At 38.1% G+C, this 15,756-nt stretch overlaps 1 protein-coding gene across 1 annotated transcript in view; it reads right to left on the reverse strand.

The window, feature by feature from the left end:
- The window catches only part of TGFBRAP1 (transforming growth factor, beta receptor associated protein 1), a 31,482-nt gene that overhangs the window by 9,114 nt on the left and 6,612 nt on the right, over positions 1 to 15,756 (reverse strand). The window contains exons 2-5 of the mRNA XM_010293994.1: positions 14,522 to 14,716; positions 13,380 to 13,534; positions 7,573 to 7,655; positions 408 to 749 (exon numbers count right to left, since the gene is read on the reverse strand). Coding sequence (XP_010292296.1) covers positions 408 to 749; positions 7,573 to 7,655; positions 13,380 to 13,534; positions 14,522 to 14,716 — 775 coding nt within the window. The remainder of the gene's footprint in view (positions 1 to 407; positions 750 to 7,572; positions 7,656 to 13,379; positions 13,535 to 14,521; positions 14,717 to 15,756) is intronic.

Genomic DNA, 15,756 nt, shown 5'->3' on the forward strand with positions numbered 1-15,756 from the left:
GCCAGTAGCTGCTTAACAGCTTCTACCTAAGGTAGTGCATGCTTTGCTTTCTGTCTGAGTATCACTACTGTGTCCATTCAACTCTCACATTGTCACAAGGGCAAACAAATCACTTTTGTCTTCCACCAAACTTGTACCAATCCTTTATTTTTGTGTTGGACACAGAAACTTTCAGGGAGAACTCTGTATTTACCAGCATAAGACAGAATGCATTTCCTTTACCTCAGACTGTCAATTAATACCTTTTCATCAACATTTTAAAATGCTGACAAGACAGGCCAAGTTATCTTTTGGACATGAAAGCACAGAAACTACAAGGATTTGAGCACGCTGTTCTACAAGCCAATAGCATTTAAGACAATTTTCCCTCTGGTCTCAAAGGTGAAATATTAAAAAAATCCACTCACTTTTTGTGTTTCTCCAGCCAGGCAGCACTATCTGTTAGAAGACAAAAGTTCTCCGAAACTAGCAGATCCAGCAGGCTTTCATGATTTGCCTCTGCATACAGCTTGAGTAAAGCTGTGTCAATATCCTCCTTGTAGCCATTTGCAACCTCAGTGCTGCGGACTTCATTCAAGTAACTCATGAGGAATCGTTTGCATTTTGTCATCTTCTCCTGGTCCCCTTGGGTCAGCTGGTTTAGGTCCGCGTACTCATGCAGAGGGGGATGAGATCGTATAAATGAAGAGGAAGTAGGCAACAGGAAGGGGTAGAGAGAGATCAGCTCCCGGACATCAAGCTGGCCGCTTCTGCAATTACAGTGTCAAACTAGATGAAGCAAAAAGAAAGAAAAAGTATACATAGGCACAAAAAAATAACATACTGGGAATGTCTGCTCACATATGTTTAGAGTCAGGACACTAACAGGTTGTCAGTTTCTGAAAGTTATTGCCTTCTATGCTGGAGAAAACATATTCAGAACAAATTTCGAATTTTTTTTGCTGTTTTCTATCCAAACTTGTTAATCATTCTTTCTCCTCCTCTAGACATTGAAAGCTCTGAGAATTCGGAGACTGGCCAACCTTTTGCTTTTGACATCCCACAGCTGTTCTGTGGCACATACAAAAATCAGCTGAATAGCCTTAGTGCAGTTCCTAGGACTGTCCTAGACTTCATCCATACATTATGGGAGCTAGTTTTCTGATGGAGGGAAAAAAAAAATTAAAAAAAAATGGAGAGAGTGAACCCTTTTAGGCAAGCCACAGAAACCGCACAAGTGTAGTTCTGTAGAAAACTGCAACTTCTTGTAGAAAGCTAAAGCTTTCAGAACATATGTTTGGATGATGGAAATGTTTTCCCCAACCCTGAAACACACCAGATTCCTCCTTCAGCGGCTCACTTCTTAAGGACGTTTTGAAAATGAACCATGGATACTGAGTATGCATCTGTCTAACCAATAAGTAGTAGCTTTAGTACAGGCATAGCTCTTGGGTGTACATCTATGCCAGATACTACAGAGTGGCTTTTCCACTTTGCATATGAAGGGCATCTACACTTTATCCAGGAGCAAGTTGTAACATAGACGTGCTACACAAGACATTTTTCTTTCATTCTAGATTGAAGAAATTCCTCACGCATTTGAAGACTGCATGTTGTGACAAAACAATAAAACGATTTTTTTCGCACATGGCAAACAAATCCCCAATTTTCACAGCTAGAATGCCTGCTCCTCCCAGGCCTTACATTAGAAGAACAGCAAGAAATCAGGATTTATATTTTATTACACTGTCAAAGCCATTATTCAGACTTCATCTTTAAAGATGAGCATTCCTGAGATGCAGGAGATACTGTTGCTGAAAAAAAAAAAAAAATCAAACTGAACTTAACAGTTCTCTAAAAGAAACCCTTGTTAGTTACTATTTTGTTGCAAATAAAACTGAAAAAAAAAAAATAGTTCTTATCTATCTGGTGATCAGCAACCTCAAAAAGACTTTCCCTTCACAATCTTGATTGGAAAGAATTCCAAAAAGAAACAAGTTATTACCATGGAAATAGATGAAGCAGCAGATTTCATGCTTTGTCTACATTTCATGGCTTTACTAAGGGAAAATTGTGCATAACAAATTTGGTGGCCTTCTACGATGTGGCTAACAGCATTGGTGGATAAGGGAAGAGTGACTGATGTCATCTACCTGGACTTGTGCAAAGCATTTGACACTGTCCCGCACAACATCCTCGTCACTAAATTGGAGAGACATGGATTTTACGGATAGACCACTCAGTGGATAAGGAATTGGCTAGACAGCTGCACTCAAAGAGTTGCGGTCAACAGCTCGATGTCCAAGTGGACAAGTGGTGTTCCTCAGGGGTCAGTATCGGGACCAGTGCTGTTTAACATCTTTGTCAGTGACATGGACAGTGGTACTGAGTGCTCCCTCAGCAAGTTTGCAAATGACACCAAGCCGTGTGGTGTGGTCAACATGATGGAGGGAAGGGTTGCCATGCAGAACGTCATTGACAGGGTTGAGAGGTTGGCCTGTGCAAAACTCATGAGTTCAACTAAGCCAAGTGCAAGGTCCTGCACCTGGGTCAGGGCAATCCGAAGCACAAATACAGGCTGGGTAGAGAATGGATTGAAAGCAGCCCTTGAAGAGGACAACTTGGGGTTGTTAGTTGATGACAACCTCGACATGAGCTGGCAACATGCACTTGCAGCCCAGAAGGCCAACTGCATTCTGGGCTGCATCCAAAGAAGTGCAGTCAGCAGGTCGAGGGAGGGGATTCTGCCCCTCTGCTCTGCTCTCCTGAGACCCCCCCAACCTGGAGTACTGTGTTCAGCTCTGGGGCCCCCAACATAAGAATAACATGGACCTGTTGGAGCAAGGCCAGAGGAGGGCCACAAAGATGATCAAAGGGCTGGAGCACCTCTCTTATGAAGACAGGCAGGAAGAGTTTGGGTTGTTCAGTCTGGAGAAGAGATGGCTCCAGGGAGACCTTATAGCAGCCTTCCAGTACTTGAAGGGGGCCTACAAGAAAGCTGGAGAGGGACTTTTTACAAGGGGATGTAGCGATAGGACAAGGGGTAATAGCTTTAAACTGAAAGAGGGTAGATTTAGACTAGATATAAGGAAGAAATTCTTTACTATGAGGGTGGTGAGGCACTGGAACAGGTTGCCCTGAGAAACTGTGGATGCCCCATCCCTGGAAATGTTCAAGGCCAGGTTGGATGGGGCTTTGAACCACCTGGTCTAGTGGAAAGTACCCCTGCCCATGGCAGGGATGTTGGAACTAGATGATCTTTAAGGTCCCTTCCAAGCCAAACCGTTCTATGATTCTAAGATTTATGCAGGCAGTAAAGTGTAAACGATCCTCACAAGCAGGGTCATCCCTTCCCTACTGTTGTAAAGTAACTAAAGCAGTGGGGCATGCCCCGAGTTGTTTGCTTCTTGCCAGAGACACAGTTGCAAAACCATCCAGGAAATATGAACTAGTAGGAAGCATCACCATGGCTTCCTATTTAGAACTTTAAAAAAAAAAAAAAGTAAATATTGTCCTTTGGCTACAAAAAAATTCTATACCAGAAGTAAGAAATTCTCAGAGACTGCAGCAACAGCAAATTTTAAAGCAGAAAATATTCTGTTCCAGAACCAAGTGACTGCAAAGCATGGGAACAGCAACATGAACAAGAGAGGATCACAACAGAGAAAAATCTGAACATGGGAAACTTTCCCATGAGAAGAGGCTTGAATAGCAAGTTTTTCTGACTTGTACACAGAGTTCCTACTGCCTAAAAACCACCTCTACACTAGAAAGGCCAGCCTCTAATCAAGAGTAAAGTGTTCATGTCTACTGTGTAGATTCCTGCAGTTGAAATTTCCATTTAATCCCTCTTTTCAGACTTGATATTTGGCTTTGAAATTCTTAGATCCACATTATGATGGAACTCACAGGTAGATGAGGACTTTTTTTTTTTTTAAGAGGCAGAATAACCAAGAAGTAGGAAGTTCTGTCAGTGGTGTGAACTGATGGTGCAAAGAGCATTTGGGCTTTCAGTATAAACCTGTTACAGCAATCTAACTGCAGCTTTGGCTAGTCCAACTACTTATGAAAGTTTAAGACCTGAGGGCCACCAGATAAAATATATTACATGAGAAGTATTACACTAGAAATTAACCCTATTTAAAGAGAGAATTTTTCTCCCCCTCCAAGGTTCTTCCTTGATTTGTTTTAGAACAAAAGCTAACCCATAACTTCAATCAACAGGCTACTTAAAATTAGTGCAGAAGCAAGAAGTCTTGATAAATCCACAGAAGTTGAAGTATAAACATTGGTTCCCTTGCTCACTATGCCGCCAAGTATTTGGAGATGGGCTAAGCTTGAGACGGAGACTATGACCATGGAGAGGGATGAAAAAATTAAAAATGCTATATTTAACATGGCACTTTTAGTAAGTTTTAAAACATTCTCCAACTTCTACAGTAGCTTCTGCATCCTTTCATTTTACCATCCAACTTTTCCTAGCTGAGGAAGTAGTCAGCTACATCACCTCTGAACTTCACAGATTCTGGCCTTAACGACTATGTGTTTAAAAAAGGAGAATCAAAACCAGCTTCCAACTCAGGCTAGCCCAAACCCTGGGCTGTGAATCACATTTAAGATGCAAATCTCACAGAGTCTCACTTCTTATGTCTCCAGGCATAAGTGCCAGCAATTTTTTTAACCGTTCCAGTGTAGGAGAGACTTTAGCTATAAGTCTCTCTATAGCCTTTCCCAGGTGAGACAATACTGTGAAGAGTTAACATTTTGATTTGTTAAAAAGAGCAAAGTCTAGAAAAGTTCCAGTATCTGGCGTGTCAGATTGCAAGCAACACCTAACCAGAAAAAGGACATAACTAAATGCACTATGGAGAGAAATGGTTTCCCTGTGACAGGTACCAACATCTCTGCAAGACGTCTAGAATTCAGCAAACGGCCTCCTAAACATCACTGTTTGGTCTAACTGTGTGCGAGCCTCCAATGACAGCAATATGAACCAGCAAAGATACAATATATAAATCACAACTATGTAACACAATCACAATTCCATTATTGTTTATAACAGAATTCATCAGACCAAAGAAGTCCCACTGTGACAGCTCACTCAGTTTAGGGTTAATGGAACCAGCTGATAAAAGTTATCCTCCCTTTGTTGAACTATTTGAGTTTCAATAAAGCTACCACTTCCTTCCTTTTTGTCAACCTTCTTCAGTGTTCAAAAATATCAGCATAACCAAAAGAAACTTAGCAGGAAAGTATTCCTCTTAAAAGTTTCAGTATTTAAGAACAAGATATAACTGTATCTTGACAAGGTTATCTGAAAAGGATTACTGATACAAGAAAATGAGAACTTTAGTCCAGTATAATGAGAACTTTAGTCCAGCATAATAATTTCCCCTGCTAGTCTGTAACTGACAGGTATTTTCTGATGAGTGAGACAACCTCACTTCATATTTGGCCAGAAGTAGGCCCACGTCACACCAAGTTCTTGGAGGTACTACTGCCTCTCTTTTACACTGCTAAATCCATCTTTTCTCAGATGGTACCAAGTTTCCCTTTGGCATTTTAAGACTGAAGTTATTTCTGACTAACATTAGCTTGAAACACCTGCAGAGCAACACATGGGGACGGGAGGAAGTGTTTGCATAGACTAGCATTATCTTTCCCATTTTTCCTCCAAGCATCAGTAAGTCTAAAATGAACAAGATTGTTTGAGAGTGTATCAGGGCATAACCAGATATTACTCAAACTGGGTGTGTTCACTAGGGCTGAAAATCAGGGAACCTGGATTCCATAAGGAGTTTTTCAGAGTCACCAAAAAACTCTCTATGGCTGGCCAGAAGAAAAGCACAGAAAACTTATCTTTGCTGGCAGGCTTCAGCAATTCATGAACAGTTGTTCTGCTTTGGAGTTGCAGCTCTTGGAAGAAAGGAACACCCTGGGATGCCGACTCAGCTCCAAAATTCATGCATGGACAGCATGTTTTCTCGTGAAGCATGTTTCTTTCTATAGAGGAGTTCCCACAATCCTGTTCATTAAAGCTCATTCTTCAGACGGACTGCTAATTGGATAGAGGCTGCATAACTGATCTTGGTTGCTTCCATGATGTGCTTGAGCTCCCCAGAGGATACGTTTCCCTCTTCTCACTGCTTCTTTTAAAAGATCTTCAAGCCACTACCACCAAGGCGGGGCGCCCAGATTAGACCCCACAGGGAATTATTGCCAGGCAGGGCGGAATAAAGTGATAAAAAAAAAAGCTGAAGTGTCAGCCATGGTCGGACAGGTGCAGACCTATCAAGTCTGGCCACCTAGCCACACCTAGACAACGAAGACACTTTAATAGCCCATACAGCCTCAAAGAGCTATTTTACAAAAGCTGGCGACACTGAAAAAAATGAAAAAAGTCCATTGGAAAGCCACATGGAATGGCTTTGCAGCAATGTTGTAAAGGATTCATAACTATGTACAGTTTGTACTTCAGATACACAACACAGCAGTGATTCAGTCTAGTGTTTGGAAGATTACAGGGGGGAGGAGGAAGACTGCAAGTTGCTCACTAATGCCAAAAATTACAAGGTGATATAGAAAGTGGTTGTGGCCAAAACAAATTGCCATTAAATGCTGTTCAGGCCTTTCCTGCATCTTTATGCAGTATACACTGCCCATTCAGGCCCAGTGTCTCCCATTACCCTGGTGAGCAGGAGGCAAAACAGTGAAGTCCCTCATTAGTAGCAACATTCCCCAAAGCTTTACTTTTCTTGATACATTTCCATAAACTGAAGGACAACTTTTTTGCTATACTGTATACCCTTACAATATACAGCAAATCATCTAACCTTAATCCTATTCCATAGACTCTAAACTGACTTAAATTGAATTTCAGCAGATAACAAGGAGACTTATTTTATGCGGTCAGCATGGATTACACTAACTCTGGACAGTGCCCCATCACAAAATGAAGCATGGCTAGCAGAAATTAAATTATCAGGTAAATACAGATAACGAGCAGCATTTTTGAACAAAAGTGGAGTACCAAAGTCAATTTGTAAACAAGTGACTGTTGAAACAGCTAAATCAGGAAGGTTAGTATAGACTTCAAGAACAAATAATCTGTCTTCTGGAAAAGGCCTAGCAGAACAATTTTTTAAAACAAATTTAGGATCAGTATCCTAAAAAAAATTAGTGCTATTATGTCCATAATAGTTAAATTGTAACTTTTTGTCAAGAGTTTTTTTTGCTTAAATAAAAAAAGAACCAGACAATGTTCATGCTATAAATCACAGCACAGGCCGAATAGTAAAGCCTTGATCTTCATGGGCATAAAGTAAAACATCTCCACACATACAACATTCAGATTACACGATTACAGCCTTAATGCTACTGTATGTTAGCATACCAAAAAATCAGTTGCATTAACTCTTCAGTTATAAAGTTGTTTCAATGTTACTCTGTTTTTACCCCCAATAAAACCATTTTATCACAGCAAACTCACATTTGCATCAAAACCAAAATTCAAGCAACTAAGTTTTTAAAACCAAGAACACTAAGTCCTTATTTAAAGAAGATAAATTAATAAATTTCTTGTCATACCATTACCTGAAGAGTTCTTTTGCTTCAAGGAACTGAAGCTGTGCAAACTGTATAAAACCTGCTTGCTGCAGGATTCGTTTGTACATTACCTATGAAAGAGAAGGGGGGAAAAGAGGTTTATTATATTTGTAAGGAGTTATTTACGTGGTGCTAATCACTACTGCAATAACTACCTGCCAAAAACACTGAACACATGATCTTCAACCAGACCTCTCAAGTTACAATTTAAAATGCAGAGGATCAAGGCTTTATTTTGCATGTATGTACCTGAATATACTGAATCTGCTGCTCAGATTCATTTCTTTACACAAAAGTGTGTGAACACACTTCACAAGTACTTACAAAAGCAAAGTCAACAAATAGCAAGTTTAAGTTTTCTTCTTCAAATAATGACTTATCTGACATCAGTCTGACTTGCCTCAAGTTTTTGCTTGTGGTATTTGCAAACATAAAAGCCAATAGTCATATTTGAAGTTCCCCATGATTCAGCAGTACAAAAAAAAAAAAAAGATTTAAACTCAATGGTGGTCCCACCTGGCCACACACAGCCAACTTTCTCCCTGTCTCACTTCACTTCTCCAGCAACCTCGCTGATGTTTGTCATACCCACATCCCCAGTTTATGAAGTATTTCTGACTTTCTTCCAGTTTGTGTTTTTTGTTTTGTTTTGTTTGTTCTTTTAAAATAAAAATACTTCCAAAGCAGTTCAACTTATCCAATATGCAGTACATTATGCAATGTATATAAAAATACAGTTAAAAAGAGGAGCACAAGTAAACCATACAAATTGCTATGTGTTATGAAGTTTCACTGTTAAGGTCATGCCTAGACAGAAAAAAGTTTACAAGAAGTTCATTAGAAAAAGAACACAAAATTACTTTAAATGCTAGGTATTTATTTAATCTGAATGGTCAATTAGCTACCACGAGATTAAATGAAACCCTTCCACCCAGAATATTTCCAACCGCAAAAGAGAACTACTAAAAGCAAGGAACCTAAACTGTGCTCTGCAAAGCATCCACCATTTGTGACAACAGTGGTATTTTGCAAATACATCCAGTTGTATCCACATGCCCTCAGTTTTTCCCTTCAACTTTCTGATGAATATACAGCTTTCTAATGTTTAACAGTGTACATGAATGCTGTTATTAATAACAGGCTCCCATTTTCAATAAAAATACCCAGAGAAACTGCAATACATCAGCAACATATTCCAGGCAGGAGTTGCTAAAAGAGTGCGAGGCCTCAAGCAGGGTGGATTGATACTCTAATTGGTGATTTTTCACCCTGATTAAAGATTATGGCTTTCCCAAGAGAAACGCTTGGCTTAAGTCCATTTAGTCTGTGTATGCTTTACTAACGGATTATCTTAAAGAAATACTTAATCTTGATAATTAGCAAACCATTAAAACCTACTGATTTGTACGGCTGTGGGACTTTTTCTTGCCTCCCCAATGTATGGGAGAGAAAGGGAAACAGAGGGAATGCTCTCTGGCACACCTTTTCAGACAAACTTAATAATATAAAAATAAACGAACAATACTTCATTATATCTTTTTATTAATTAATGTTACTGTGCTTTTCATCCAAGTGTACTAATTCAAAATATAGTTAACTAAAGCTGAAAGGGAATTTAATTACAGTAATAAAGTAAAACTGCCTCAGGTGATTAATTCACAAAATATAAAAAATATTTTGGATTTATGACTGTGCTATTACATCAACAAATGGTAATCTCTGAACTGATGAATACCTGTCTGGTCACATTCTGAAGGTTGCTGGCAAACAATTTCAATCGGCAACTATCTATATCTTTTGGCACCATAAAACTTCACAATCAGGCCTCAGACTTTCCAGGAAGGGTTGAAGTACAAACATTTCTCACCCTGCTAACTAGTATGAAAAGTAGGTTGGCTTGTTTTGGTTTTTTTTTTTTCTTTTTTGAAGTCTGTTTTCAATCTTTGCAATGGAGTGACCACTAATATTTACATATTTAGTGAATTTGGATATTGGAATTAAGTTTGAATTGATCTAAGACACTGAAAATAATGCTTTAATTGTAGAGCTTAGTCTGTACAGCAATCTTTTCAACTAGAAGTTGAAAAGAGCTCATCGACAGTGTAAGTATAGGCCCAAAGCATCATTTTAAAGTTTGAACTGATTAAATGGTATTCATTTTCATTTAAATGTTGACTTTCCACTTAAAGACAAAAGCTATAGAATGTCTACAGAAAGACACTTTCCCAACTTTTTAAAGGTGCAATGATGGGATAGGGAGTATCCAGGTTGATTTTTAGCTGACAGGATAAACACTAGACATTAAGATGTCCTGTGGTAAAGATTATGGAAGCAACAGACCAGACTGTCTGTGGAAAATTCAATATTGTCTTTCTCACAGGTTTTTAAAAATGGGCTAGACCTATATGCCAACCACATACAGTAAACTTTTGTTTATGATGGAAAAAACTTCTTGAGTTCTTCCAGACCGGTTTGCCAGAATAGGCTGCTTTTAAAAAGGTACTACATTACATCCAGTCAAAATTAAACGCATTTTTTCATTCCCTGTCATTTTTGAAGAACCACTATGGGATTTGAAGTGCTTTACGCAAATTCTATATTGTTGACTGAATTCATATTAAAAAACTAGCTACAAAAACATGAAATAAGATTTGTATTAATTCATAGCTGAAAAAGTGCTAGAAAACAGAAAGATGACTGCTGAAGCTATGATAGTGAAGCCTTAATTCTCTCAATTGCTAGAAAAATCCTTTCTAAAATGGTCACAATTACCAACTAAATTGCCGAAAAGATTTTACTCTAGAAAGTTACTTTGTCTTTTGGTCAGGTTTGGGTGCAGTTAATATGTTTTTTGAAACTAAAAAGAAATTAAAAGAAAAAAAAAGAAAAAATAAAGAGATACCTATGCAAGATGTGTGTCAATCTAACCAAGGTCTTCACTACCATCAACCATGATTTCTGCAAACTTCAGTTGTCCTGAAAAATTAATAAGTAGTATTCAGTCATTTCATGGTAGCATGGTAGAAAGGCCTTTGTATTCTACCAAAAATGATATCCAGCAAAGCCATCTCCTTGAAACACTTCTGCTTAGCATGTTTTACCTAGCAGTAATTCTTGATGCTCACAGACAAAGGAATTTTCATCTCATATGGCAAAGATAAATTTGCAGTCTGCAGGAATCACAGGTTAAATAACAGGCTAGAGCTACTAATGCATGACCTGCTTCCTTCCAATAACTAAATATTGGCTTTACAAATAATTCTAAGAGTACAGTACTTCACTGTTTCAATTCCACTATCGTTCTGCATTACCAGCATTTATATATATATTTATGCTGATATATTACTGCTAATATAAAGAGAGAGAGCACGCACCTGTGTATGCATGCAATGATAATGCAGTATTGAACTCTAGGAAAAAAAAACCCATGTTGTCAAGAACTGTCCTACAACACTGAGACTGAGTTCAAGTCACACGTAAGATGGCAACAGCCATTGCAAATGGAGAAATTAAAGCAGCATTTGGAAAAGACGGCACTATACTACAGGTACCAGATAATTACTATCACTCTTCTGTATAGATAAATTATAATGGCTGGATCAAGGGTCTTAATGCCAAACCTATGTATTCCTTCCCACTGCTCATATAAAATGCCAAAATAAGGCCTTGAAAGTGTCAGCTACTCAAGAATCAGTAAAGCTTGCAAAACAGACATCTGAAGACATCTATTAGAAGACACCTATTAGCTATGTAATACCTATTATCTGAAGATATCTCTTAAGACAGAAGTTAGAAAGGAGCAACTCTGTGATCAGTTAAAGTATGCCAAAGAAATGTTGCGAAAGACATACATAAGGCATGTAATTTGGTTGAACTCGGTAGATTTATATTATGCAAGACTACAGTAAAAGAAAGTCTGATACGCTTGTAATAAACCTGTAATGACAGCATTAAGGACCAGAGGCACATTAGAAAGCAAGTTCAACAAGTTAAATTTCCAACTACAGGTAAGCTCTGAAAAAATGGACTAATGTCTCAACAACTAAGCCAAGTTGAATCAATTTAATACAAGTCAGTGGGAGACTCCATCAATTTAAGGTGGTTAATATCAGTTTGCAAGTACAGCCCAGAACTAGAACAGGCTATTTTGCTTGCAAGTAGTATGTTTTCTGTTTTTCAGCTGTAGCATTGACTCAAAGTAACTGAACACCCTTAAAAGCATGTTAAGTTAAAAAGAACTTACGATATTCTTGGAAACGGTAATTTCAGAAGACAGACATTGTGTGAATTGAAAGTAACTTATCCTAAAGACAGAAAGATCCTAAATGCAAGAAAACTTAGGAGGAATGAGATTCTACATCATGTATTTTAGGTAACGAATTGCAGTTCATCCTGTGGCAAAACACAGAAAGACATCTCCCACACTAAATCTACATAAACTGTAAAGAAATAATTGGAGAATTAGAGGTCATCATACTCAGAAAACATTGATCAGATCATGCATCCTGTCCTCACAGCAGGATTTCAGTTTGCTTCTTTAAGCAGATTGCATAGGAAAAGATGGAAGTGAAGATGCAAAGCAAAATATGCTGGAAACTGAACTCTGTATTTGCTTAAATACTTTTCAGCTTCAAGTACTTCCAGACAGTTGTATCTTAGCAAAAGGGTGGAAACACTTTTCAGGCCAAGTCTTTTACTTCCAGCAGCCTCCCAGCTGTTCATTCAACGGAGGACTTAAGGATCAGAATGAACATACAAATTTCATTTAATGTAATGACTGCTTTTCAAGGGCCTTGACCAAAATTTAAATTACAAGGAATTAGAAACTTCTTGAAATTGGAAACAACAACAACCCTGACAGACCGAATCATTTTGGACCACTGCAGTTCTGTAGTTTCCACAGTCATGTTCCAAACTTTACATCTTCCTAAACAAACAGAAAGTAATGCAACAGTTACTATTTCAATGGCAACAAAATGCTCCAAAGTATATTAAAAGAATCAAACCAGATTTTCTGCAGGTTACGGATCAAATTTTGCTTTATGAAAGGCAAGAAACTAAGTCAAATATCCATTCACCGACTTGGTAAGTAGAGATTTCATGCTACTTTTTCCAAGTTTCAGTCTCTAAATGACAAATAGGAACAAATACAGTAGAATATGTGTTGTAATATAAACGAGAGGTAGAAGGAAATGAGTACAAATCTCTAATCAACACTCCAATCAGAGAGTTACTAAGATACTTTGCCACACAAACACCTTAAATATTCAGTTACACGCCAGTACAAGTACTACCTGTATGAGTTTGGAAGTAGGATGTATTTGCTGTAGATTTCCCATCACGTAACTTTGAAGCTGTACTACTGTGGAGTTTAGGATATGGTGAGAATCTCCAATTAAAAAAAAAAAAAACAAAACCTAAAAATTCTGATTTGAAATAAAGTATACTTTTTTAGATGCAATAGCAAATAACTGAACCTAGGACTAAGGAAGCATCGCAGTGGATTTTCTATCACTAGTTTTTTGGGTTTGTTTTGTTTTTAATTTTTTCAAGTTACATACTTAAAAAAACCCATCAAAAACCCAGCAGAACAGCAGCATTCAACTCTGCCAATGCCACAGCCTTTACAAGCCAATTTCAACAGCACATCTATTTCCCCAGCCTGTAACCATAAAAGGTATTAGATTTCTTTTCAATGTAAATTCCTCCCCCAACCTCTCTAGTCCTTTGGCCATTGGTATACATGGTCCAAGTATGAAATTTATATTTTCATGAAAATTAAAGGACGGACAGACCTGAAATTTCTCTTTTGGAATATTCCTTCGAGCTCCTTTTGCTAGAACAAGGGCTTCTTCCACTCTGTGGCTAGCTAGAAGATCCTGAATCTGTTTTTCCAAAGGTAGCGGCACCAAGATATACACACCCTTATTAGTAGCAACAATCACCTTTCCTGGACAGAGCAAACAGACATAGTCAGTTTACATTCTCTACAGAAACAACACATATCAGAAATAAGCTTTAAGGTTTACTATTTAAGATACAAGAACCTAAACAGTGTTAAAGTTCCAAAATTTATCTTTATTGTTAACATATTTGCTAGATAGTATAGTTTACCTGTAAATTGCACCTAGGAAATACAGAGATAATGGTAAATTTATTTATTTACAGTGGATTTTGTTCCACACTGAAAAAATGAAACTGGCTATGATCTCTCACGATGAACTAAGCTGTAAAGGCCACCGCTGAAACTATTGCCCAGATTCCAGAGAACGGGGACTTTTAACTGCCAAATATTTCCACAGGCTTACATTACAAAACTGTAAGCTGTACATCAAAGGTAGCAAGTAACATACAGTTCATAGTGCTAGAGTTCATAGCTCTCCTGGAAAAAAATAGCAACACAATGTATTCCACAATTCAAAGTTCTTAAGTGAAGAATAAATCAGCAGAAATTTTTGTATTTTTTGTTTAACGATTCTTTATGGAATATCCCCTTTCAAGCCCCTTACACAGATACTTTAGAAATGAATACAAAAGAACAATTTTTAAGATGTTAGAACTTGTCAGGATAACCAATGGACAAATACCTGTAGCTCACAATTATTGGCTCGTAGCATTAAATTAACATTGCTCCTTTGAAAGCAATCATTAAGTTTACATGAAAAAGCTCTAACCCCACAGACTCCTACCTGACAATTAACTTGACAATTAGAGCACATTTAATGAGCATACATTTTGTTAGAAGCATGGAATTTTGGATGACTAAAGTTTTCCTATCATAGTCTGTGGGAATCTAATCAGGAAAGCATTTGCAATAGAAGTTTCAACAGCTCATGCGCTTGCTAAATATTTTGTTTAAAAACCAAACTGAACTGACTGTGCCCACAGCATAGGTTGTTCCATAATTACTGATGCAAAAAAGTGTCCTTTTTAATACCTTCAAAGTCCTGCAGAATGTGACCTTCTTTAAAAGGCAGCGTTTGCTTTTGCTGCTGGTCCAGCATGCTGTGCACTGTAATGAACTCATCATCGAGAGCAACCACGTAAGGAAAGCACAAAGCTGCTCCAATCACGTTCTCTGACCAGTGCACAGGGGCGCGCTGTGAAATGCCGTCTACAGTTGCAAACATGCCTACAAAAAGGGAAAAACAAAGCCTGAGCCTTGTGCTAGTTGAAGACTGTTACTTGCCCCAATATGAAGCATGGGTACCAAGGTACAGAAATAAAAAGTCTCAGAAGAACAGATGCAGTATCAGGTGGCACGATGACAGCGCATCACACTTCCCTGGGTCCTTACAGACCTGTTGGTTAAGTTCAGTTCAAATTTTTTTTCCTTTCTGCTTCATAACAGACAACACCAAAAACTGAAAAAAGAGGAATACTGGAAGAAACTAGCAAGAATTATTCGAGTTTAGTAAGTTTCAGATTTTTTTTAATAAGAATTATGCCATGTAGTTTGAATTCATTTCAAAAGACCGATATGTAGTGAGACCCAGCATTCAAACAATACTGCACTGTAGGAGTAGTAGACCTGCACGGCCTGACCTATCTGGTAACACAGGCATAGTTGTTCCTTGTAGTGTCTAATGTCTAAAGAGCCTTTTAAGTCAACAGAATCATTTACTTACACTTCTTCACTTTTTACTACAGCAAAATTTTCACAGAATGAGGGTCCGTCTCCTTGGGACAAGTCACTTCCTGTGAGGCATCTGTGTTTTCAATCACTTGAAAAAAATGCAGAGGCTGCATATAAAGCATATTTTCCCAAAAGCCAAGCACAGAGTAAAGACTTTAATATCCCAGTGATACCTGCTATGCTGTCTTCAAAGACACCATATGAAATCTTCAGTTAATTTGTGTTTTTCTTTCATACTATCTTTCCTCCTGTCTGTTCTGTCCTCTTTCCTACTCCTAGCTTAGTAGAAGTTTGACTTGCTTTTGGACCACAAGCCACTGGTTCTATTTATGCTGCTTGGTATTCCCCAATTCTTGCTGAGACATTAATTTAAGAAAAACTCCAGTCAAAGTTTTCAGAGCTAATTCAGTAACCCCTTGCCAGCTGAGCCATACTGAAGCACTATGTAAACTTGTATTCCAAACATGAATGCATATCCCTTAAAACCAGAACTCGCATGACGTTAAAAAGACATGCCCATGAAAATTGTTCTTCAG

This window comes from Phaethon lepturus, unplaced genomic scaffold, assembly GCF_000687285.1.
Source record: "Phaethon lepturus isolate BGI_N335 unplaced genomic scaffold, ASM68728v1 scaffold16089, whole genome shotgun sequence".
Taxonomy (NCBI): domain Eukaryota; kingdom Metazoa; phylum Chordata; class Aves; order Phaethontiformes; family Phaethontidae; genus Phaethon; species Phaethon lepturus.